Here is a 27807-nt window from a genome sequence, read left to right on the forward strand (position 1 = left end):
CTAGGCGGCTAATTATCCATAATGTAAGAAAATAAACAGTAATGAAAATAACTTGTCGGCGTGTTAGTCCTGTATATTAACCTGGAATACTTTTGTAACCGGTGGGATGCTTGTACAGGTACAGTGGGGTATGCTATAACGAACGGATCCTACTACGAATATTCCTATAACGAACGGTTTTACCTATAAAATTGAGAATGCTATAACGAACGCAACTCCTACAACGAACGCGGATGAATACGGGACTATTTCGCCTGGCGCATGAATATTGTTGTACCGCGACCCACAACAAGAGCGTCAGGCGCCATCTTTGTCTCATTGTGCACCAGTGTTATTGTTGAAATTTCGTCTTTTGATGTGGAAATTCGCGTTATTTGTATAACTATTTTGTTATACAAGTATACAATTGTAACAATGAGTCGTCCAAAGCGAGTGAGAAAGCTAATAACCCTTGAAACTAAGAAAGAAATTATAAAGAAACGTGAGAATGGAAGAAGCATTGCGAAACTTAGTGATGAATATGGGATGGCTAAATCGACTATATGTACGATTTTGAAGAATAAAGAGGAGTTAAAAACTGTGCAAGTGGCAAAGGGAATCTTTAGACTTAGCAAAGCAAAGTGTAATGTGATTGAAGAGATGGAAAATTTACTCTTAGTGTGGATAAAGGAGAAAGAAATGGCAGGTGGTAACATTAGTGAAGCTATAATTTGTGAGAAGGCCAGACAATTGTTTGAGGACCTTAAAGCCAAGACTCCCAGTGGAAGTGATAGTGATGTGCCAGTGTTTAGGGGTACCTGCATGCTGAATAACACTAAGGTAAGATAAAGTACCGTATTTTTTACATTTTCCACAGAATTTTTTCAGTGTTAGGTGGTTGTATTTGGGGGCCTGGAACGGATTAATCCTATAATGAACGAATGCTATAACGAACGAGGTTCTGGAACCAATTACGTTGGTTATAGCATACCCCACTGTACTAGTTAGTTCACAATACATAAAATGTGAATACTCAAAACCACAGATGATAAACCTGCAGTGGGTGAGGGATTACTGTATTGTACATAATCCTGAGCTTATAACTGAGATGTTGTCTAACAACAGTGAACTCCTCAACTGGCAGCCTGTATTATAAGAAGCTGTCAGGTGAAAGGCATAAATTTTTAATATGTGGAAGGGTCAAGTTTGATAAGTGAAACTGGTAACTGAAGATTGGTTATATAATTGTTGAATATATTGGAAGCTGCTACAGTTGTATGTGAATACTGTAATGTTTTAGGAGGTTAACCAGTTGAATAATATGAATCATTTTGGTGAATTATCCAAGAAAATACGACTAATGAACGCAATTAATTATTGGTAATGGCATTGCGTTAATATTACACTGAATGAAGATACCTAGGGAATATTTTTAACAATTGAGGAAAAATTCTTCAGATATTTCAAGTTTCTTTATACAATTTTACATTTCATACATATATTATGCTCAAAATGTATACTGTATCTACATGTAGAACATTTGATTATTACAGTTTTACTTCTTAACTTTTAATACAAAGAGTATAATTTGTAGTCAATGAAACATGAGTAACATAAAGAAAATCTGTAAATTATTTGCTAACAGATGTATAGTTTCATAATAGTATCCCCTACCAGCATGTGACTTCCTGCTGTCTGATACTGTATATGGATCACAAGCCAAATTGTCGGTTTTGAAAGTACGTGCCATACATAATTGGTGGATGACTATTTCAAATAAACTGAAATTTACTCCATACAATATAAGCCATGTTTCTATAATACAGTACCTCATGCTTGGCAGAGTTGTACCGTCACTTGAACATTGTGCCTGATCACAGATGGACGGAAGAACACTGGTCATAAATTCTATATTGCATTTTTCAACTGGAAGGGGAATAAATAAGAAAACAAAAGTATAGCAATAATTTGGGATGCAATATAAGTTTTATATGGCTAAATAACTAACAGCTCCAAATCCAATTATTTTCTTTCTTCAACACATTGCGTGTAAATCTCCTACAGTTGTAGAACTTCATGTAATCTAAACAAACAAACTTCAGTGCTTTACTTAATTAAGAGACACTTCTCTGAATTTTATTATAATATTTACTGTATCTAAAAAATTATCTGTCAGGAGGGGGTTCGATGACTTCTATAATGCAACATGCAACTCATGATGTCCTAGGAGGGTTGGTATGCATGGCATACCAATCCTACTACATTTGGTAACTGAACATCGTATTAATTACACCAAAATAAATTCAGCAAACATTGCATTACTCATGTTAAACTATATACCAAAGTAAATGCATGTCCCAATATCTATCATCTGTGGTCTCAAATTGTTTCACAGTGTAGATACCGTAGATACTTTTTGGGGATACTGTACAGTAAAGTAAAGATAAATGATTCACATTCTGCAAAGATTCATTATACCAAAGTTATGAAAAAACATCAGAATTCTGACAAGGTATAGAGAGCACTACTACAGTACAGGATGTGCAAAACTAAAAAACATACTTAACCTTGCATTATACTGCCAGAATACTTATGGCCCTATTTAACACCAATACCAGCAACATGTTTGGTACTGATGTACAGTATGCTCTTAGGTTTGTTTCTGTAATTAATCATAATGAAATTCAATAATGTTACCTTCTTTCTCCAGCACTACACACATTTATAAAGGGTGCCTAAAGAACTAAGTTTTAAAATTTTAAAACAATTGATGCTGAAAGAAATTTTACAATAAAAGCTTCACCAACGATGCTAGATGATATGTGTCTGGATGGTGATATTACGTAGCATTAAGGAAGAAAACTCTTTTATCCTATATTTGTACATAATGGACACTTATATTATTTAACTTAATATCATTATCAAACAAGAGTTTGCAATATAAAGCCAGATTATTGATACTAGCAAGTGTTCCAAATCAGATGCAATAAAAAGTAACAGGTAGCCAGTACCTATAGCAGTGGGTTATTTGGATCCTTGGGAAAGAGGCCAAGGGACTGAAGATATGCTGCTGCAGCATTTGCTTTTGCCATTTTCTTGGTTGATGCTGCTACTGATGGTTTAAATTCTTGCCCATTCACCATCACCTTCACAAATGAAATAAATTATCAAAGTTAATGACTAATTAATATGTATAAATATTCTTGAAGTACTCCTGTATAAAAAATCAGATTGTTAACTTTGCATTAATGATATTTAGAAATATTCTTGAAGTATAAAAAATCAGATTGTTAACTTTGTAAACTATGACTAAATTTAGCAATTCTTACTCCACTTCTACAAACAGTATACTGTACCTGACATGTCAGCTATTCCTATGTTTGAGGTATGGTGATAAATGGTGAATATTCTCTATATACTGTTATGCATACGTATTTTTTCATTGTTTTAAGATTTAAGTCTAAGGTAGTCAAAATATTTGTTACCACTATGAGAGGAGATTCAGGAACAATAAAGAAGCCTTTGGAGAGGGGAACAATATAAAACTCATGTGTACTGTACAGCTACAGTATATAGCAACACTGATAGATATCCCTGAAGTACAGATATGAGTAGAAGAATGAATAATGAACCATCAAGAACTGCATTTTGAATTGTAAATACAGAATTGTTAACAGAAAGATTTCCAGTTGTGTACAGTACTGCCTGGACTAGACATCGGTGAGGTTTAACATGATACTGCTCACACTACATTATTTTTTAATTATGCTGTCTGAGTGTGAGCAAGGTACTCTAGTACAAATAAAACTACAGTATTTACTTTTTGTGTAGTTTTAATTAGGGATGCACCGGAACCAGAATATTAAGTTTCGGCCAGAACTGGAACTTTAAATGTTGCTTAAAAAAAAAAAAAAAAAAATGTTTCATGACACCCAGAAATGCCAATATGATATTATTGGTCTTTGTCTTGGTTTTTAAACTAATTTCTAAAACTAAAGCCGTGAAATGAAGTTCAAGTAGGCCACTTTGTTTTATATGCTTTACCACTTTTTAATAGTGTTTTTATTTTTGTTTATTATTTTTTTTTACGGGAATTAGCCCACCAGGACACAGGTCAAACGACCCACAATGGGGCCTGGGGGTCTACACACTGCAACGGGTGTTTAATGTTGCTAGTTGATAAAATATCTGGCCATTCACCCTGTCTTGGAAAACATTCATGCTATTTGGGATGAGATAACTACAAAATTGATGAATGGAGCTCAGAAGGCAGTATGGAGGTAGAATGTTTAACTTTGGAGGTTATGACTTTGAGACACAGGTGTTGATATAGCCCACATAGTTGACCTGGAGCACAAGATTAGAATTAAGTTCAGCAAATTTGACTTTGAGGTATACTGTACATAAAGAATACAGTAGAAGACAATTTGGCATTTAATCCACTATTGAATGTACTTTACATAAATTTTAAAAGTGAAATGTCTTTATTCTTTGTATGTTTGTATCTACAGCAAGTATATACAGTATAGGGGCAAGATAGGTGGTGGGCTGGTCCTTCACCAGAGTGAGGCATGAGCATCCTCTACCTCCCATAGCTCATTCCTAACTTTTTCTATTTCTCTATTTAGTGTTCCTCTAGTGAGGAAAGGACATGGGCATCCATCCTTACAAATTTTTATCTCTTGTTCTTGAGTAATCATCAACAGACAATAAATGATTTTCAGTTTCTGTTGGATCATTGTCACCTAAAGATCCAACTGCACTGCCTACTGTGCTTGTGGGCAGTGTGCCACTGAGAGCTACAAAGAAATGTATACAGTATTCCCTTTATGTGTTTGCCCTTAGGACAATTATTTCTTTTACTTGTATTGTATATGTGTGTGTGTGTGTGTGTGTATAGACACACACACACACACACTCTAAACACATACAAATAAATAATAATGGGAAAATTCTCTCACAAATAATCTGAATCAATGTAGTATTAAAAATGTTGAGTCTACCCTCAAGTCTACTCCGTGCTTTATTATTAATAAAGCACGGACTTGAGGGTAGACTCAACATTTTTAATACTACATTTGTTTCTGAATATTTGTGAGAGAATTTTCCCATTATTATTTATCTGTATGTTTTGTGTGTGTCTACACACAAGCACATATATACAAAACAATACAGGTAAAGGAAATTACAGTCTCTAGAACGAATGGCTCTGTGTTCCGGTCGTGAAAATGCCGGCAACTGTAAAACTACCCACAGTCATTCTTGGGTATATCCAGGGTGTCATCCGCGAATAATAGAGGACCAAGAAATAAAAATCCGCGAATTATCCGGGAGTACTGCACTGTATTTTCGAGCAGTAAGTACACAACAGCTTACAGGGAGATGAAAAGGTTGCTCTGAAAGAAGAGAGTGAGTAGTTTGATTACATATGAGTCATGTAGCACAAAAACTCAGACTGACTACTTTCTTCATAGGAAATCAGATAGGAAGCTTGTAAAGGTTCTAACAGGGAATGAATGTACCTTTTAGTACAGACTGCTTGTCTGCAACATGTTGCTTAAAAGGTGCAGGAAAAGGAAGAAGGTGCGTGTTCCAAAAAGGAGCGTGTGGAAATTGAAAGAAAAGAATGTAAGAGAAGCATTTTATGTCGAGTTGAGAATGGTGGATACAGCCAACGATAGTGTGAGGGTTAGTGTAGCCAGATGCTGGGTCAAATTAATGGATGTTCTGCTGAGCAGGACTAGTAAGATGTGAGAATGGACAAAGGTCCCAGCCAGGCATGCAATTATATGGTGGTGGAACGATGAAGTGAACAGAGTGATAGAGGAGAAATGAAAATTGTACAAGGCCTGGAAGATGGGTGATGAAAAGGAGTACCTGGAGGCCAAGTGCAGAGTTAAAAGTAAGGTTTACAAGGCTAACAAGCATGAACAGTGAAGATGCAAGAGGCAATATGCTTGGAACAACCACGCAAAAAGTGAGTAGAAATAAGGATGTTATTTAGTAATGATCTAACCTTCATGAGGAAATTCTTTTTGTGGTCTGGGCCACAGTCAAAAACCATCTCAAAATCAGGTGGAGACCACTTTCGCTTTGAGCACAGTTCAACCAAGGCTGAAACTGGATGCTTTCCTGAAAAAAATAATTGATCTTATCAAATTTCACACCAAATTAGGTTACAAATATATAGCATCAATATAACTACTCCCCAGTGTTAACAAGTAAAATGCTCAACATAACTCACCAGAAAGATCCTTAGCCAGTGGTATTGGTTGTTTCTTTGGAGTGAGTTCTTCTTGAGCATGAAACCCTGCAAATGATTCATGAAAATTTGGAATATGAGGTTAACAGCTCTTACATAAGTAAACTTTTTGGTCTATATCAAAACACATGTAGTTCTTCACAATTAAATCTGTACAAAAATTATTACTTTGGAAAACACATACAAAAAAATTACCCTTTTTGTCCATCTTCACATCCAGCAGCAAAGGTTCAATTGTTCCCTCCTTGTTCTTACCCAGCCCTTCCCCTGGTGACCAGCCCATTTTCTGTAGCATCTTGAGTCCAAATTGTGGCCTCACAGGTGCGGCTTCCTTGAACTGTTCCTAGAGGGGTCATGAGGGAATAGGAGGATGGCATAGATTAGAGAGTGGAGAAAACAAAGCCAGAACTGTTTGGAGAAGCTGCATTACTGTCTGAGCAGACACCATGAAACTTTAGCTGACATACCAAGCAGAATGGTCATATCAGTAACCATACTTAATGATCATACTCAATGGGTTTAATCTCAACATAATGCCATCACAATAATATTGAGGCTCTAACACATTGACAGCTTAACAGTTCTTCAAGAGTTTTGGTTTCATAATGTAACCTAACAATTTAACAAGTTAAAAAATGATAAGTCTACCTGTTACATTAACAAAGCTTTAGCTTTTATTACTTTCTAAAATCTACTGCAGAGTGACTTGTTTAACATTTCAATAATAAAAATCTCTCAAAAATGAAAACTAGGTGCTTTTAACTTATTAATAATCATTACACTTACATTGTATTAGTGCAAAATCTAAGCTGTTTTAATTTCATGTACAAGAACAACCACTAGTGATACACTAACAATAAGAAGCATTATTAAATGTTTCTATGTAATATAATTAAAAAAATAATTCAATACCCCTAATCATAGAATTAAGAAAGAATATTTATCTCAAACTTCAATTTTTTCGTAAGAAAAATATTAGTAAAAAAATAAGAAATAAGTTCTTACGTTATTTAGTCTTTGTTGAAATGTAACTTTATTCATACTGTAAATAATAATTAAAAACAAATAATTTATGTAACGAATACAGTAACCTAAAAAAGAAATTTAGTCGCTAATTTCCAAAGCATGAAATTCTTGCCTACATGATAGCACTACTTATACCTTGTGACTCACCAAAATGTTGACTCACTCACCCGTCCCAGCAGCCGCCAGAAAACACCTTAGGCCCCACAGCTGTCTGTTGCCAGAACCCGGATGCACTAACGAGATGGAGCGGAGACTTGGGGGGAGGGGGATCTGTAACAAGCTCTCTCTTCACTGGGCCCAAGTGGGGAAGCCAGCGGGATTTTCCCTTTATGATTCATCCTGCCAAGATGCACTCTTTCGTACTCTCACATTCTCTAGATTCGTGACTACTCACGACTTATGAAGACCCCAAATATTTGACATTAACAGAAAATCCCAATCAAAGGTGTGATGAGAGCTTGTTATAGACCCCTTCCACGACAGGCTAGGGGTCAGTGTACCAACGGTTCCACTGGCCCCTATCCTGCGTGAACACTGTTGAGATAACCAAAAATTGGCTCAAGTTATTTAACTTGAGTGCCAACACTACCAGGAACCAAGGTAAATGATGAACCCAAGAGATATTCGAATAAATTAAGATTCTATACATTTACAGTCAATGAAAATTACATCTCTTCGTTTTCTGAAGACAAAGTCACCATTGTGGAGTGTGAAGTTCACATAAGTTAATATATTATACTGTACTGTACTGTTCTATGAACAGAAAAAGAACAATTTCAATTGCTCTAGGGTTCACCACCAGCCTGGTTCCTAGTAGTGTCCGTAGGCTTGGGTATCCTCTTGTGGTGTGGCAGGACATCGCAGCAGCAGAGGTACTCTCCCCAGCAGCTTCACATCGGAGCTGACAAGTTGGAACCTGAAATACAACAGCCTGGGGGCTGGAGTGGGCCGGAGGCTGAGTCAAATGCCCTAGAGAAGGTAACACTTCTTTACTAACAACTGACCGTGACCTGTTTAACCAAACCAACTGTAAAACTGAGCAACAGTGCTCACCAACATCATATCTAAGGATGACAAAAAAAAAAAAATGACAGAGAGGAAGCTGGATACTGTGAGTACTTCGTGGGCACCAAAAACAACAAGAACAACGTATACGTATAGCCTTGTAATGGCTTCATGTGGAAATTAATTTTTGTCCCCATGAGTCACCCAATCAAGCTTCCTGTACAAGAAGATTATCTAATAAAATACAAGAACAAATTAGAAAAGCCTAAAAGATATATATGTATATATATCAGACCTCAGTGCAACATCCAGCCCCCCCCAACATCCCAGTTCTTTTTTACAAGAGCAAACTTAATAGAATGCAGCATGCCTACCTTCCTGGCCCAGGCTTGATGGCCTGCTGATAGTTCTTCCTGAGACAAAACCTTCACCCCAGTTGTCCCTGTGAACTGACCTGGCTCCTGCTTACTCAGGGCCCAATTCTGCATCTGTAGAAAAGTTACATTCCTATATATTGAGGGCATATTCACAAAGCTTTTCAACCATTATTATATACTGTAAAAAATACACGTCCATTCCTAGTAATTGGGGATGGATTTAAAAAAAAAATCCATTGAGTATTATTTGCCTCAGTTAAGTAAAGCCTTTTACTGTACTGTAATCACATTCAACTGGGGATGATACATCCAGGCTGCTTCACCAGAAGGAATCTGAGAAATGTTATGCTCAGTGCTATGTATATATAGGCAACACCTACCTTCTCTTATGCACTGCCTATCCACATTTCATACAAAAGAGCCTATGTGAAACCTGTGTGTGCCAAGTCTTCATCTGATGGTGCATGTTACCAAGAGTTGATTATTTTACAGTTCTTACCTCCTTCTGCACATTGTGAAGAGTCTTTATAGCTTCACTATCATGAGGATTGTCCTGCAGCTTCCGCATGGCACTCAATCTTGTTGAAACTATCTGAGAGATGTCCACAGCCTGTCAAGGAATGATGTATTAACACTAAAATAATAAATATGCAACTTGTGAATTGATTAAGCCAACAAAGCGAATAGATATTTGATGACCAAGGTGGTTCATCACATTTGATTTTCTATATTAATTATGTTTAGTAAATGTCCAGTATTACCTATTTCTTGCTATATGAGGGTAATTTGTACAGTCACTCAAAAAACTATCTCTACTTGGGAAGGGGGGGGGGGGTCAATGACTTACAGCATGAACGCTAACACACCTGTTGTCTCAGTAGGGTTGCCAAAATCCTTCGTCCATTGTGTCATTTTTTCAACACAATTTTGTATAGATAGATAGATAGTTTCAACTGAGGAAGGTGAAGGGAAACCTTTTTGTGTTGACAACTCTACACTCCATTAGAAGCATTTAAAAATAACCCAGGACGAAACCACAGATATTATATAAAAACAATTTTTTTTTTACGGGGATTTGCCTAACCGAGCACAGGTCACTGACCCACATCAGGGCCTGGGGGGCGAAAATATTATTATTATTATTATTATTATTATTATTATTATTATTATTATTATTATTATTATTATAATAATAATAATAATAATAATAATAATAATTACAATACACTGTAATAATAATAATAATAATAATAATAATAATAATAATAATAATTAATAAAAATAAATAAAAATAATAAAAAATTAAATAATAATAATAACCAGACCATAAGTAGATACAAAAATGAAAAAACAAAATATCAAGAGTGAGAAACAATATACTACAGCTACTCGACTTACGACCACCCAGATATTCGACCGTCCTAGTCATACCAATTTTTTTTCAAATTACATATTTTCGAGTCCCGACATTAGTGATTGCGCTGTGTACTGACAAAATTTTTGTTTGGAATTCCTTTTAAAATGGCTGGCAAGCTTAAAAGTGAGAGTTTTGTGGTGCTGAGAAGAAAGAGAAACACCCATTTTAGATTTTCTATGTATTATCTTCACATTTTCGACTTACGACCTGGATTTGGGTCCCTAACCCCGTCGTAAGTCGAGGAGTGGCTGTATATAAATGTTGTGCTGTCAATAGTAAGAGAAACAATTGAGACCCTGTAAATGTGTGCAAATGAGGCAGAAAGTCAAATCAGCAACGTGGGACTTGATCACAATTTTTGTGATGCCATATGGCAGCAGGGTCTACCATAAGACAACACTTTATGCTTCCAATATCTTCCCAGGCGGTAGTACCTCCCTGTTTGATAGATGCCGACTACCTACTACTGTATTGTAGTCCTTACCGGAGGTTCTGATTGAGGAAACACTTTGTCCTCCTCTTTCTTCTCCTTAGGAGGAACAGGAACCCAGTCACTCTCTGGAATAATATAAGATCATTACACTAAGAATGTCCTCATGCATATGCTGTGGTAAAAAATTACCTTTTATTTAATATTTTTCACTCACTCTTATGTCACTATTCATTAATTGATAAGAATAATATATCTTGTACCTGTATGATGTAAACTGAACATGTGTGATCACAAACCTTGGTATACACACATACAGTATATAACCCAAAGTAAAATATTCAGTTGTTTCCTTGCACTACAAAGAATGAAAGCATTTGATCCAAGTGTAAATTCCACCCGCGGCAACCTTTAGGCACATCATACACCAAATTTCATTAAAATCTAAAAATCTAATAAAAGAAAGGTAACCACAATAGGTAATGTAAATATATATATATATATATATATATATATATATATATATATATATATATATATATATATATATATATATATATATATATATATATATATATATATATATATATATATAGTGGGATGTAGTTACAGGGATATTTCAATTTGGCGACCTGCCAAGTCCACACACACACATTCACTTCACACACATATACACCGATGGTCTTCATTATTATTATTTGATAGCAACCTGCCATCTCCATGGAGATGTAGTGTAAAACTTATATTACAGTACATACTATTTCATTTATATTAAGCTATTTTATATGTATTTGACGTAAATTTAATTAAATGTACAATACAGATATTGTTTTGTGAATGAACAGGCAACCTAGTTTGGCTTTGATGAGTGTTATATGCAGCCATGAAACCTAGCCCCCTATTTTCCCATAAGCCTTTTATTTTGCCAACCGTGGATTTGCCAACTACGTGGTTTTTCAGGAGCCTAACCCCTGCGGTTAGTGAGGGAATACTGTAGTAAAAATCCAAGTATTACTTATTTCATAAGAAGATGGCTAGCCTGGTGTCTCCACTCATATAATTTACCAATAAAATAAATTTCCCTAAATTACTATAAACCAAAATTAAAACCACATACTGTACTCCATATAAGGCTGCTACACATGACAGCATCATATAATATACAGTACAGCATTCCATATACCTGTACTGTTTGCATTTTCAACACTGAGGCAGAGCAGCACAAGAAAAGTTTCTCATATACTGTACAGTATTTGGGTTACTGACCCTCTTTACTCACCAATATTAAAAAATTTACTATGAAATTCCAAACTTTGGTCAGGCTATCAGGCATGCCAATTATCACAAATACTCCACAGAATATTAGGAAATGACAAGAGAAGTTACATACGATAAAAAGGTAGAGTCACAGAGACAGATTTAGAAACATGAAAAATTAAATGGATGCAAGGACAGACAGAAAGAAAAACATAATTAAGTAATACCCCTGCCCTGGTAGTGCGGGTATTGAAATAAAAACATAAAGCTTTGGAGAATATTACAAAGTTTGAGAATATGTGGCAAACTGTCAAGGAGACTGCAATGAAAATGTCACAAAAAAATGGAGCTATCAATGAAAGAAAAAATTTTCCCAGTCAAGCTTCTATAGCCAACATGCTAGTCAATCTACTATTTACTGATCATCAAAACTAAGTCATTGATTTATACCTTAGAGAAAATCAATAGTTACATTATAAATTTTGCCTAAATGAAAAGCAAAAACTAAATTTTATGAAAATCATCAACATGACCTAATTCCCAAGTTATGAGGTGTGTGATCAATATATCACTCTTAAATCTAAAGTGTTTACACTACAGTATTAGTGACTGAATTCCATATAACACAGCTAGAAAGAAAAAAAATGGAAACAAATTCCAATTTAAATCTTTTATTGTATACAACATATTTTTAACAACATTCCATTACACTTTTAATCTTTGTTAATATTTTCGGGTACTCTATAACCCGTACACTCTCCTAAAATCCTTATATCTGAGAAGCTGTTGAAAAAATAACTTGGGAATTGCATTCTTCATTGTCCCTTAAAAGCATACCTGTTTGATGCTTTCCGTCACTGCTAGTCAATTCCCCTGTGGAGAAAAGATAATTCCAGTTTATATATATATATACTGTATATATATATATATATATATATATATATATATATATATATATATATATATATATATATATATATATATATATATATATATATATATATATATATATATATATATATATAAAATCAACGACCTCTCCAGCCAGGACTCGAGCCCTCGACCTAAAGTGTGTGACCAGGAAACGTTACCGACCATGCCACAAGGACACTAAAAGCAATCTTAGACTATGTTATATTTCACACAAAGCCTGTTCATCGAGCTGATGGTGCCATGAACCTCCCATTGGGGACTGCCCGTGCCACATATGTGGTGGGAGTAGCATTTTACCGAATCCAGCTGGCTGGTGAGGTCGTTGATTATATGTTCAAAGTCCACGTGTTATATAGACTAAAAAAAAAAAAAATATATATATATATATATATATATGCCAAAATTATTATTTTTTGTCATACACTACAGTTCTGTACAATAGACTATTATACTTTACCTAAGATGTACTGTATTCCTTATAATACAAACTGAAACTTTAAATAAACATACAAACTTTTTGTTTACCAAAAATGAGATTTTCAGCCAAAAAAATAAGTAAACTGTTGTGCCAACAATTAGTATAACTAAAATATCAGAGTAAACAAATAATGGTGTATGTTCAAGTATTGTACTAGGGGAAATACAGTATATTTAGGGGTGTGCTGGAATCAGTTTGCCCGAACAAATATTTGGCAGTCAATAGAAATTTATTTTGAAATGGTGCAGAAAAAGACCTATTTTTTTTTTTGCTATTAATTACTATGCAGGGGGTCCCTGACTTACGAACGCCTCCCGATACGAACGGGGTATTTTATTTACCTGATGACTTTTTTTTACTTTCATTTACTGTATTTTGTCATTCTATTTCTTCTTTTGTCTTATATTAAGTGATTTTAGATGTATATAAGGACTTAGGCTATGATATAATGGGATTTTAAACATTTTCTGTAAGTACGTTATGCACATAGCATGTGTTCCGACTTACGTACAAATCTGACTTAAGAACGTCCTCAGGAATGGAACCATTTCGTAACCTGGGGACCCCCTGTATGTTACACAAATTAGGGCAAGTTTATTACTGATGTAACACAGAATTACTTGGGCACATGTAGCTAACACAGTTTTATTTTAGTGCCACAAGAATCTTACATTTTAAGTAAAACCACTAATATATTGCATTTTACTTCCCACAAGTAGTTTCTGTAGGAAGCTTCCGTAACATATTCCAGAACAATTCACTCATGAACCCTACTTTGATCACTGCCAACATCTTCCCCACTCACCTGACTGCTACTGGTTAACTAATTTCTGGACAGTATACAGTATCTATAATGTGTCATTACCATCGAATAACAATTTGAGATCCAATGTGTTGCAGTTGCCCCTGGTGTTAACCTTAGCTATGGTGCTCTGCCACTAACCCTCCAATTTCCACATACTTGCAACAGGTTTAAGGTGGAAGCCCATAGATTCTTTAAACTTTACGATAATTATTTATTCTAATTATTTTTGCACTTTTTGTATGTAGAGTTGTGTGTAACCAAGTAAAAAAATAAAATGTAGAAAATTACATACACTGTACCTCGGTACATGGAAGTTCAGCATATAGGTATACGATTTCACTCATACGAGGACCCTATTCCTACCAGGAATTCAATTAATGCGAACAAAATTCAGTTGTATGTGAGTAAGCACATTGTCACCAAGTCTCGTGTTTCATCGGCTACTCTTGGGTGGTGTGCGTAGCTTCCCGCCATATGCGCTTAGTCTCGCATTAGCCCGCGTTCTGTGTGGACTGCCGCTCTATCACTCCTGTGGATTCTTTCATGATTTGGTGTTTTTTTGCACCCAGTAACTATATTTCTCAAGTACAGTACTGTAATATGATTCCAAGCGTCCTGCATTATCGTCTCCTAATCCCTGTCCACCTATGAAGAGGAAGAGAACAGCCCTAACACTGGAATTAAGTTAGAAATTTTGAATCGTTGTGATGAAGCATCAGCACTTGGCTGTTACTACAACCTGGGTGAGTCCACGATTCCAAATATTAAGAAGAATGCAAACAAGATGTCACTCCACTTCCATCACCCACAATGTAAAACCTTTACCACCGCCTCCGTCATATCGTCTACCGAAGCTGATGTACTATCTGCTTTTATTGTTAAGTACACTGCTCTATCTCTTATTTTAAAAATAAAATTATCTTATTTGTTTTATGGTTTGTTTGTCTTGAAATTGTGTTGAAAATGGGTCTAGAACATTTTCGTTTTGGGTTATGGAATGTATCCTATGTTTTTCCATTTACATACGTATTTGATATACAGTGTGCTATTTCGGTTTATGCGAGGGTTTTCAGGAACACATCCCTCGCACATATCAAGGACTTACCCGAAATTACAAGTAAAAATACTTTATGATAATTACTGTACTGTAGTAGTATTTTTTTTATATTTTTTTTCTACACTTTCTGTATGTAAGATTGAGTGTGTATGTAACTAAAGGAAAATTTGAAAAAATTACATATACTGTATCTACTAGAAATTATGATTTAAGAAATAACCATAACATAACACACAGCTCACAGGTGGGGGTATGGTTGGAAATATCCCAGCTTGGCCCGAGAATTACTTGTTGCTCATTTTAAATACGACTTTTGGGAGAGTATCCATAAAGTCAGAAGTCTGTTACCCAGGGAGTGTCTGTACTAACGTAGTCCGGTATAGCACTAATATGCAATTACAGTATTGGACAAAAGTGTAGATGGGAATATGTGTATTCACAAAAGAATTCTTTTATTTGAAAATAAATTATCTAACTTACATGAACACCAGTTTTCCATCATATTTTGAAACGATAATCATAATACACTGTACTATTTCTTTTTCACCTCAAAATAATTCACAAGTGAACCAAAAAAAAAAAATAATAATTTTAAGTGTTTGGTTTAAAAAGATCAAACATGCATTGTACGAGTAAATTTGTATTTTCAGAACTCATGTAAATAGGAGGACAAAGGTATTTTTATTGGGCCATTAAGGTAATAAAATGGCAAAGGTTTTCTATCCCTGCCTTATTTATTTCTATTAAAGGTAACTAGGTCAGCATAACCTTGCCATCCTACTGATATCCTGTAATGTACTGAATATATTTTTCTCCTTGTTAATTTCATCTAAGTCTACCTTTCTAAAGTTACTTTATACTGCTCATTCATTCACTATTTCTCCTAACAAAGTGCATTAAATTTCTGCAACTGAAATGCAAATGGCAAAGAGCATTAGTTAGATTTTCCCCTTTATAGCTCAGTAATGTTAATTCCAATAAGCCAATTAAATATAATTATAAGAGTTATGTAACAATCCCCCCCCCCCTCCTCAAAAAAAGAAAAAGAAAGTATTCAGAGTAAATGTGACTTGGGATAAGACTGATTTATTTTTAATAGTAAGAAGGTTATCTGCCCATAAACTTCACAATACATGATGAGAGAAAATGAGTATACTATACACATACTCTTCTTGTGTAAGTTTACAATCTCTGAATATCCCAGAATATGCTACACTGTACCAATTACACTAGCAAAATATTTAATGGGAAAATACCTTTTGTCCGATGTTGGGATCCACTGGACACTGGGAACTGCTCGCGAAGCTTTGCCTGACCAGCTAATCTCTCTGCATTTGTCTTTGTTGGGAGCATAGGAGCATTCTGCAAGAGATGTAATAACTAAAATGAAAGACAATTAAAGTTATACAGTACTGTATGAAGATGTTCCAAAAAGCATTTCTTGCATATGAGCTACTTAGTAATACAGATGGTAAACAAATTTTTTTTTACAAATGAAAGGAATTTCTTATTATATGACAGTTGTAATTTTAACAAATACTGAGCTAATACTAATGGTCAACGTCCACCAGATACTCACCCGCCTCAATATTTTTTTTCAACAAATAAAAAGTGCAGGGAGAGAACAGTCAAGTATTGTTGTCAAATCTATTTTCCAAAGCATCCTCTTCATTGAGTGAAGCTATTTGAAGAAGGATGATTTGAACTGTTTGAGGTTATATGACAGAAAAAACACTTGGGGCCTATATTTATAGTATGTCCTTAACCACTTGTGTACGGGGTCCCCTCTGTGCTGAATAATATCATCTGGCGTTAGGCAAATAAAGTATTAAAAGTGGGAGCCCCGTAGAGAAGGGATTAACAGAATTCAAAATGATTTTTGCAAAACATTGGACTAGGTTATTATTCTCCCTTTCTAAAATGTACCTTATTGTCAACTAGTTTATCCCAACTACACTACAGCATTGTCAGTAAAAGTTTGCAAGATTTAAAAAATAAAAAAAATTTCTAATTAAATCCTGTGATTCAGACCATGTTCCTCACATCAATGTTTGAAAATAATATCCCTAATAGTGATTGAATTTAATCTTCTTGATCTTTTTCCCCCAATTTTCTTGCTCGTTCATTTGTCATTCCTTCTTTAACTGGACAACTTCTGTTGCACTCAAGACATTTTATTGACATCCTAAATTCAGGTTTTTCTAACTTGCCAACATGGACAAATGTCAGATGTGCTAGGACTGGTGGCTCTGCATTGTTGTGAGGGCAGTACTGTATATGGTCAGTCTTCCTATGCTCTTAAGTAAATATACTTCTATGTTGAATTTGAATTATGAAATTTACAGAAATCATTTATCCTTCTTAACTCTACCTGCCTTCATATCCTTAAAAAAAATATGAGAAAGAATCTTTCTTAGTTATATTTTTAATATTATGGAACATAACATTACAAAATAAGTGTTGTTAGTACTTTGTGATAAACATACCCGAATATTCATTAGTATTGGCTTGGTGTCTCGCACACTGAAGGGGTGACGAGTATTGCTGAAAGGTTTGTCAGTAGTGTCATTTTCTTCCCCAGAACTTAAAGATGGATCACTCAGATCAACATCACTGTAGTTACCACTGGCCACCAACTGTTTGCAGAAATCTAATCATAAAATATAAAGCATATTAGAAGACCATATCAAGTATTGTAATTACAAAATTTCAATCAATTGACTGACAGATTTTATCTAGTAAAATTTGTCCCACATTCAGTATCTACTTTGGCTTTATTATGTACAGTATCTCAAAAAAAAATAAATACATAAATAAAAAATCTGTCCATACTCTGTGTGAAACATTATGAGACCAAGGATGGTAGATAATAGGACATGCATTAACTTTGGTTTATTGTTTAACATAAGTAATGCAATGCGTATTTATTTTGGCGTAATTAATATAATGTTCAGTTCCCAAATGTAGGAGGATCTGTATGCCACAGAGCCAAGCATACCAACCCTCACGGGACATCACAAGTTATATGTAGCATTTCGGAAGTCATCGGACCCATCCTGGCAGATACTTTTTTGAGATACAGTACAGTATATACAGTATATGCTGTAGGGATATAAAGACCAATACAAAGTAAAGTATGTCACTCTAACAAAGGATAGTCAAGGAAACCATCAAAGGTGTTATTTCCATTGGGGTTCTATTGTGAGGACAGGATGATTAAGAGGGGGTTGGGCTGACCCATTACAAAAGACTACAAAATGGGCAAATTAATTAATCTAACTAAATTACAGTACCGTGTAACTGAGATCAGTGGGTTCTTTTTACAGTACAATAGTATATCAATAACACAAAATAGCATATTGCTTTGTTTCATTATCGTATAACTGTTCAATTATATTACTGGAATTTATGTGCTTACGTAAATAATTTCAATTTCTTATCGATGAACATAGCAATAAAAAATATTCTAGGTTAAAATGTATTCCAATTTTCACAAAAGCTATTTCCTCAACGTCACAAGACCTTTCCTACTATATTGTACAGTGGGTAGAGCAAAGAGCAAACACAAACTCTCTTTATGTTTGCCATTACTCATTCACTCTTACTGCTATGACAAATGTACTCCCTATAATATGCCCTTCACAACATTACCCCAAGATGAATATCTGGTTTATCACTGTCACTTCAGACAAAATTATTAATCAGCAGCATGTCCATCACCATAAACCACTCAATGTCAGGTTTTCCCATTATTGACAAAAATCAGTGCTTCCTGAGCATCCTTCAACCCAAGTTCTTGTGTATCCTCCACTCCGTCATTCTCTCTCCTCGGTGTTCTTCTCTCTATCCCACCAGCCACCTCTAAATTATACACTTTTTACAAATAATTCATTTCCCATTTTCTTAACAAATTCTGGTCATCTTTCTGTCTGACACTTTCACATCTCTGTTACTTCTTTATTCACTTCTTCTTCTTGTACCCAAAGTCCAAGAATTACATTTACACAGTAACCCTTACTTATCCCCATCTTCATCACCTTTGGCATATATGTGGTAAAATAAAAGGGAAAAAAAGTAGTAAGCTGACCTGTGAGCTCATCTACACTCTTGCCACCAGCCTTAATTTTGACCAGCTGTTCCTGCTCCACACTCGGGGGCAGACAACCATTCTGCATCAGGTACACTGCGTTACGGCGAGCTATCTCTAGTAGACGCTTTCTTGTCACCTGAAATTTGGATTAAGTATTGGCACACAATGAAGTTCAGATTCAAACATTTTCTGTCACTGAAGTTTTCTTTATTAACCATTTGGATATGTAGGTATATCTTGAACAGCTGAAAACTATGGCCTCTGGTATTGTGGTATCAATGAAGGGCATCTCTCTTTATGATGCATCCCTTGTATGACATATTATAAAAAAAATTATTTGAAAAGGCCATATTAATGTAGACCACTTATGTATGCGCATATACACAGGGCTATCCCTCCCCCCCCCAAAAAAAGAGAAGAAGATATAATAAAATAAAACACTAGCAGCTAATACCACAGCCTCACCTTGTCCCTGAGGTCTGCTGTAGGATCCCGCCGTCTTCTTGAGCGAGATTTGGACCTTGAGCGTGACCTGGAGTAACTAGAAAATCAAGTCTTTAATACAAATCCAAAGGTCATAAAATAATGAATACCAGTAACACCATTACAGACTTCAGAGCATGATCTCATACTATAACCTGAAGGTCTGGTCATAGGTAAATTTGCATAAATATTTTGAAAAGCTATTCTTTAACACCAAGGTTAGGAAAATGTGGACACTTAAGTGTCCACAAATACTTACTTAATAAATCACATTAAAGTAATTAAATATTGCAACATTAAAAGATATTACAAAGAACATACTGTAATGCAAAATTAACCCTTAGGCCCCGGGTGATGTTCCAGAACGTCCGACTAGCGCGCCCCGGGTGACATTCCAGAACGTCCGCCCACAATTTTTATTTTTTATTTATTTATTTATTTATTTATTTATATTAATTTTGGAAATGTTGATTTTTTTCTCGAGTTAACCCCGCGTAGGGGGTACTGCCAGCAGCACCCTAACCCGGGGCTTAAGGGTTAAAAAAAAATTAAAATAAAATACATATTCTGTATGTCTTTTAAATCTGGCCCCCAAGCAAGTGGCGAGTCATATATTACAGTGCTGATAAATCATGAGAGCAGCAACATATGAATGGCCAAGGTGAAGGGGTTAAATGATTAAAACTACAAAACTATTTGGCATTTCTCACATCATTGATACAAACTTGGATTCAGGTTTTGGTGTTGTAGATCTAAAGATAACTGATGGATGAGATAATGATTAAATCTCTTTGGGTAAGACTTAACAATTACTCTTTCCCCCTTGGCTGAAGCAGAAATGAATAATTAAAGGTTTGACAATGAAAGGAGCAATGTAAACCTTCCATGATGCCTCACCTTTTGCGATGTGATCTTGCTGAACGTTCCCTTGAGTGAGAACGAGAGTGTCTCCTGTGTCGCCGGTCATGATCCCGCTCCTTAGTATGAGTGCTGAAAAAAAAAGTGTTCTTACCAATTTTTACAAAATATTACAAAGATTAAATATTAAGATATGAACTAAAAATCTCCATACTTTACCTAAATATCATTGTACAAACCAAGAATCTATGTCAACCTTTAACACTTTAATCACCTACACACTGTGCTCACCCCAAAAAATTGTGTGAAAGGAAAGTGAAACAACCTAATGTGGGTTCTGAGTTGAAAGTCTGAATGATGGTACAATGCATGGGAGATCATGTGAAGTTGTTGAGACATTGAGCCATAAACTAAATAACTAAGTAGAAAAGAGAATCAACAAGACTGATTACTGGGAAGAATGACCCATAAAAAAATTTTAGGATGGCTTGCCATTCTTGCTCAGGTTATGAAGGTGTGCATGGTGGAAAAGACTTTGGGATAAAAACTACTGAAGGCAAAAGAATACTTGAGTTTCGAGAGGCACTGAATATACGTGTGTGCAACACGTTGTTTAAGAAGAGGATGAGAAGAATGATCACATACAAATCAGGTGACACAAAATCCCAGACTGACTATATGCAGGCAGTTCTCACTATATTAACTCCTACTATTAGTATTTGCATATACAATATGAGGCTTAGAAAATGGGTGGTGATCAGGAAAAGCACCTGGAGGCCAAGTACATGGTGATAAGAGAGGTTTGCAAAGCTAAGAAGCATGAACAAGAAGCATTTACAGATAGTTTGAAAAGTGAGGATAACAGAAGTGAGGTATAGTACTATACAGTAAATTGTGGATAGAGACAAAGATGTAGTTCATGAGCAGTGTTGGAAACAACTAAGGAAATGTGTTTATTGTTAGTGAAGAAATTAAGGATGCTTGGAGTAGACTGTATACAATACAGGGGGTCCCCGGGTTACAAACAGGTTCTGTTCCAGAGGACGTTCTTAAGTCGGATTTGTACGTAAGTCGGAACACATGCTATGTGCATACCGTATTTACAGAACAATGTATAAAATCCCACTTCAGTTTGTCAGCCTAAGTCCTTACATACATCTAAAATCACTTAATTTAAGACAAAAGAAGAAACAATAATAAAATACAGTAAATGAAAGTAAAATATGAAGTCATCAGGTAAATTAACTACTGTAAATTTCAAGTTTAACCCTGTTTGTATCAGTGGGCTTTTGTAAGTCTGATGTTCGTAAGTTGGGAAACCCCTGTACTACAATCACATGCTGAGTCAGCAGTGTGTAAAAGTTTATATACATTTTAGATATCTGATTTTTTGGGGGCCAGATAATTTTTTTTCCCATGTTATTGCTCTAGAATATCACTCACTTGAAATTGAAAATATGACAGTAACGTCACCTATGGAAAGTAAGCTTATTGATTGCTACTACTATATTTTATAAATATATTAAAAAGATTCAGCATTTTCATAATAGTTCTTTGTTTGTACTCAGATTTGGAAGGTTGTCACATGTTTTAGATCAAACAAGGCAATGATAGACCCAACAATGGATTTTTAAGAATTTTAATAGTCTTGGGTGCAATATGCTTCATTTGTACTCTAGCATAAGTATTTTGTTTGTCATCCATGCTTTTGTGTGTTAAATAGCAATTATCAGAATATGACATTAAGCCATTATCAAGGTAACATGAACCAATTATTTAAACTGATGGAACACAGACAGATTTAGACAGAGGTGGCTCTACATATACGCATTTACTGTTCTATATTTGTTGTGGAGCATAAAAACTTTGTCAAACATAAATAGGGCATTCTAAACAGCCAATGAACTCTAGCACTAAAAGGAAAAGTTATCACAAAAACTCGATCTTCCTTCGCACCTTGAATGCCGTCTAGATTTATGCTTTTCCCTTGATCGTGATCTGGTTTTGTCTCTTTCCCGGCTTCTGCTTCTATCACGCCCTCTCTTCTTCTCATCCTTGTTCTTTTCCTTGTCTTTCTTGGACTTCCTCTTCTCTTTAGGCTTACTTTTACCTTTTCTTGACTTTTTTTTACTGTGTGACTTTGCAGATGGCTTACTTTCTACTTCCTCATCTTCACTGGCTATTTCACCCTCCTCCATTCCTGAAACACACAATAATAGTTAAATTTTGATGTCAACTGTATTAGCCATCCATCCAGTTTTAAGCAAAACACAGAATGCATATGTCCAATAGGAACATTATTGAAACCTAATTCTGACAGATATGATATGCAGACTACAGGTCAATTTTAACAACAATGTAATAGCTAGTTTCTAACCTGTGGTACACTCAACCTGAACTTGTTGTACAAGTAAACAATTTCAAGATATATTCTGCTTACTGAAGTTGAATGGTGCTACCTAAATCATGGTTATAACAACACCTTTAAATTACTTGTTATAAAGAAGTCTATGAGGTCATCAGCTGAACAAGGAAATGTGACTTACTCTTGCAATTCCTGTGCTTACCATTCATTGTGTCGTCCTCCTTCTCTCCATTTTTCATATCTTGAGTGACCAGTATCTCAACGTTCTTTTTTTCCACACTGTCTGTTTCTTTGTTGTTTCCTGTTGCTTCCTTTTTCTCTTCCACCTCTTTCTTTGCCTGATCTATGCCTTCAGTCTCCACTTTTAAATCACACTCCGCAGCTAACACTAAGTTTTCATCATTATCCTCCACAGCTTCTTCTATCTCTCCCTCTTCTTCCTGTTCTATTATGTTCTCTACATCAGAATCAATGTCCACTTCTGCATTATCTGGGCTGTTTCCCTGATGGTCAGCCATTTCTTTAGCCCTCCTTTCAGCCTCCTCCTGAGCCTGCAGGAAGACCAGGCTGTCCTTTAGACTCTTGATGATGATTGTCTTTGTTTTTCCTTTTTCTGATCCTATGAGTAAAGTAAACATATGAAATTAGTTAATAGGTTCTAATTAATGCGTGTTATGCACTGAAGTTGCATATACTGTACTGTACAACACACTACAGAACAGCTAATATGACCCAAAAGATGAGAGTGGTTTATAGATCCCTGAGTAGTATGTGTGCTAATTTATGCTTATCTTTGGCCTTCTGGGTTGACAATAGCACAAACAAAGCATTGCAAGGTGAGCTGATACTGTAGTATGTAGATGATATTCCAAAAGTGTAATGATCACACTGGTAAATGATGTACAAATCCACATTGGAGAAATAAAAGATGAAATCTTGGAGCTGGTATACTAGGACCCTCTTCAGCCAACTAACAGAATAAAAGCAAAGGAAAAAGACATAGAACAAAGGAATCGGGACAAATGACCTGTTTCCTGAGTTGAGGTAGATTGAGGATTAGGGATAATCTTCTAGACAGTATTCAGAATCATGTTTTGCAAAAAGTAAAATGGCCACGAGGCAACTATTTTTCATGCTATTAAGAAATGAAGTCACAACACTATGATTTCTCTTCAGAAATCATCTAAGAAAAATTAATTTGTAAGATTCTTGAGGATTGGGTCCATCTCTAAAAAATTGGGAAGCTGCAACCCATTCATCAAAAGCATGAAAACCAACATACAGTAACCCCCAAAACAGACCATACCTTCTTCCTGTTTATTTTTAGTATTGTCCTTTGTCTTGAGGTTGTCCTGTTCTTTAGAGGGTGAATCACCAGAAGGGGCTGGAACTGGGATAGTTTTCAGGTCCAGTCCAGTACCATTTACCCCTTTTACCTCCTCATTCTTCTGTAAGTCATCCAAATGTAGCAGTGGCTGAGGAAGTGGGATGGAACTAGGATCTGGAACAGTTGGGGCTGGGATTGGAAGGGGTATGCTTTCCAGAGCAATAACACCCCCAGTACTGTTACGTGACTTGGATTCTGACCCAGGAGTTGGTATACTACTAAGGTCAATATTTGGAGCATTTTGACTTTTCAGTGCTGCAATCTTGCTGCATTTTTCTCTTGCTTTTTCAAACAAATCAAATGGTTCCTTAGAATATGACGATCTTCTCTGGGACCTTGACCCTGACCTTCGTGATCTTGACCTTGATCTTCTGTTATTTGACCTTGACCTTCGGGATCTTGACCGAGAACTTCTTTGTGATTTAGACACTGATCTTCTATGGGATCTTGATCTTGATTTTCTTCTGGATCTGGATCTTGACTTTCTTTGCGATCCTGATATCGACCTTCGTAATCTTGACATAGATCTACGTCTTGATGAGGGCTTCGGAGATGAAGACCTTGAAAATGACTTGGAGGATCTTTGCCTTTTTGATGGTTTTGGTGTTAATGACCTTGAATGTGACCGAGAGGGTCTTTTACGTTTTTCTGTTATTGAGGGTGACCTTGTTCCTGACTTCTGTTGCCAAGACTTTGTCTTGGAATGTGATCTTGAACATCTTGTCTGTTTAGAAAGTGAAACTGATCTTGACTTAGAATGTCTTTGTCTGACTCTACTGACAGATCGTGACCTTGAGTGATGGTTATTCACAGAGTGTGACTGTGATGGGGAGGAAGACTTGGAGGTTCCAGTCTGATCAGTCTTAAGGTATTTCACCTGTGACTCATCTTTACTGTCTGAATCTGATCTTGACTTCCTTCTCTTTCTGTTGTCAGGTTCCACACTTTTGGAGGAAGGCTCAGTCAACTTGGGGCTTTGAGATTTGAGCATATTCTTCTGTTTTTCTTTGCCATCTGGTGATTGAGCCTTTTTTATTTCTTCCTGTACCAATATTTTCTCAATTAAAGCCTGGTTTCGGACCTTAATATCCTGTAAAATATTTGTAGAGACTTGATTCTCTTCAGGAGCTTCACTAATCTCTTTTTTCTTCCTTTTTTTGTGTTTGTGTCTACCCACATCTTCTTTTTTTCGTCGCCTTTTCTTCTTTTTCTTTTTATCCTTCTTCTTCTTTGGTGTTTTTCGCTTGTCTGTTTTTTCAACTTGGATCTTATCTTCAACTATTTTTGCAGTTTCTTTTGTCTCCTCTTCACTCTCACTAGACTTTGAGTCACTTCCCTCATCTTCACTATTGTCCGAATCTCCAACATTTATGCAAACTTCACCATCTCCGACATCATCATCTTCTGGTTCATGTACTTTTGGTGACAAAGGGACATTTAGGGAGTTGAAGAGCTCATTTATAATTTCATCAGAAGTTTTGTTGTTCTCTGCGTCTCCCATCTGAAATAGTAAATATTCAATTTTATCAAAGTTATCTTCATAAATTAAAGTTTACCTAAATTTATTAAAATAGAAAGCTGAACATTTGATTTCCCTTTTTGGTTTCCAGTGACCCCTCTTAAAATTATATTCAATTTTATTATATGCACAGTACGGTACTTAAATTTAAATAGGATAAAATTATAAATAGCACATTTTCCCTTACTGCCGACTTTGAACAACCAATATTGTTGGTAATTGGGGAGGTCTTATTGGTTAAAATACTCTAAAAATATAAATTTGTGCCAAAAACGTAATATTTTTGTTTTCTTTCTCCCTATATAAATAGAAATATGAAATTCCATGTTAGACCTAAAATGAATCTTTACCTCTATTTTTGTTTGTAGTTTCCATGCACAACAGAAATATGGTTAGGTATGTTTATAGCTACACAACGATCGACTCACGGTGAAATAAATATCAAATGCTGCCAGTCACGGTCAAATATAGTTCTTGCGTTGTTTTCCGGTAATGGACGATTTGCCAATCAGAGCGCACTCTTGGTAAAATAGCGTTAATAGGAACTTAGCCGGTCACAGGAAAATATCCACTGCCAAAATTTAATCTATCGGTATTCATTCACATTATGGCTCCCTCGTGATGTAACCACCAAAAAACGCACTAAAACAAAAAGAGAATCACTTTTTCTCTGCCACCAGTTAAATAAGGTAAGAGTTTGTATGTTAGTACAGTACAGTATTACACCTCTTTGCATGTTAGTAAAGGTTAGGTCAGGTTTTCAAAGATTTGTTTGGTGTCCTTTTTTTTGTGATTAACTCCACATTTTCTCTAATCTTTAATTCCCTGCCCACTTTGTTGCAATAATGGTTGTCCTTAAATATACATCAGCGACAGAAATAAGTCATAATCTTTCAAATCATCATGAAAAACATAAGGAAAACATATTTTGATTCTTAAATTCTTATTGTGGCATGAAACAAATCTTTACCTTTTCATCATCACGAAGGTATTTAGCATGAAAAATTTCTTCATTTAAAGGTTTTAAAATTAAACATTATGGGTTTTTGCGGATTAATTATTATACATCTTTATGTCCACAAGGGGTTCAGGGTTTGGAGAGTTGTAGTGGGTTTCAGATTTGACCTTATTGCACTGTCCAGCAAAACAACTGATTCAAAGCAGAAATAATTGTGAAGTAACAGTAAACCAAAGATCTAAAGAGAATCTTATTACCAGGTAGATAATATCTGCACAGTTAGCACCTGACAGAGGCCTGTGTGAATGTCCCCTCCTGTAGAAACACGTCCTCAATATTGCCGGCTAGTCACAAGTGTCTTGCGTTAAAAACTACTTACAAGATAACTACCGACTCATTGTGAATTCGTCTACAAATAATGGAACGCAAACTACCTGAAACACCGAAGGGAAACACAAAATAACAGAAACTCCATTGGCATCTTACCTTACACCCCTCGGTTTTGTTGACAACCAGAATGCTGGGGCCTGGGGTAATCCTTTGAGCGAATAGTATATGTTTCACAAAATTATTATAAAGTGTTTTCATATTAATAGCCACTAAATTTATCATATTATTATATATTTACATTTATGTCGAAATCAATCCAAAATATTGCATAGATGCATTATGTAATAACAAGTAATTGACTTTAGCGCGTGATTTAAACATGTCTCATGGTCTCACCCACCCATGTGAGATTGCAATTTTATAAATTTAATTCTGTGTTTTGGTATTTATTATTAACTCTTGGTGCAGGTTTTTTGAGCTGCTCAAATGGTCTTGAGTGGAGTTTAGCAAATGTTCTTTAACAATATAGGAAAATTCTCCTTCAACTGTAAATAAATCTAAAGTACCGGTTCGTCGCAGCCTGGATAAATGTATATACAGGCATGGAAACCCCACCTTCAGAAAAATTGTAACACAGAGAGACCAATGACTGATTGAAAGTACTTAGTTTAGAGTGGGACTATAAACGTGTGAGACCTTGGCCAGTAATTGAATAGTGTATGATTGCTACACACTCCAAGGGAATATTACAAGTTTCCCCAAAATGAAGGGGGGAAAGGGAGATGCTTTAC

The 27807-nt window shown here is 35.5% G+C and overlaps 1 protein-coding gene across 2 annotated transcripts; it reads right to left on the reverse strand.

Moving 5' to 3' along the window:
- Positions 1-1436: 1436 nt before the first annotated feature.
- On the reverse strand, positions 1437-27213 carry LOC121865387 (serine/arginine repetitive matrix protein 2-like). 2 transcript variants are annotated; one of them, XM_042364725.1, is made up of 17 exons: positions 27173-27213; positions 24129-25710; positions 23025-23441; positions 22414-22657; positions 20497-20589; positions 19582-19657; positions 19114-19252; positions 17513-17676; positions 16283-16388; positions 12591-12626; positions 10551-10624; positions 9149-9259; positions 8647-8760; positions 6437-6584; positions 6224-6289; positions 5996-6111; positions 1437-3125 (listed from the first exon to the last, which is right to left on the reverse strand). In XM_042364725.1, exons 2-17 carry the CDS (start codon positions 25708-25710, stop codon positions 2991-2993), a joined length of 3621 nt encoding a protein of 1206 aa, XP_042220659.1. In that variant the 5' UTR covers positions 27173-27213; the 3' UTR covers positions 1437-2990. The 2 variants fall into 2 exon arrangements, with proteins under 2 accessions (XP_042220659.1, XP_042220660.1); XM_042364726.1 differs by lacking the exons at positions 1437-3125; positions 5996-6111; positions 6224-6289; positions 6437-6584 and adding an exon at positions 8022-8205.
- Between the last annotated feature and the right edge of the window lie 594 nt (positions 27214-27807).

This window comes from Homarus americanus, unplaced genomic scaffold, assembly GCF_018991925.1.
Source record: "Homarus americanus isolate GMGI-L3 unplaced genomic scaffold, GMGI_Hamer_2.0 scaffold25483, whole genome shotgun sequence".
NCBI lineage: Eukaryota > Metazoa > Arthropoda > Malacostraca > Decapoda > Nephropidae > Homarus > Homarus americanus.

Coding starts and splice junctions, on each gene's coding strand:
- LOC121865387 (XM_042364725.1), bottom strand. CDS start 25,710: ATGGGAGACGCAGAGAACAACAAAACTTCTGATGAAATTATAAATGAG. Junction 19,658..20,496: donor GCAAGATCACATCGCAAAAG/GTGAGGCATCAT, acceptor TTGATTTTCTAG/TTACTCCAGGTCACGCTCAA. Junction 6,112..6,223: donor ACTGGCTAAGGATCTTTCTG/GTGAGTTATGTT, acceptor TATTTTTTTCAG/GAAAGCATCCAGTTTCAGCC.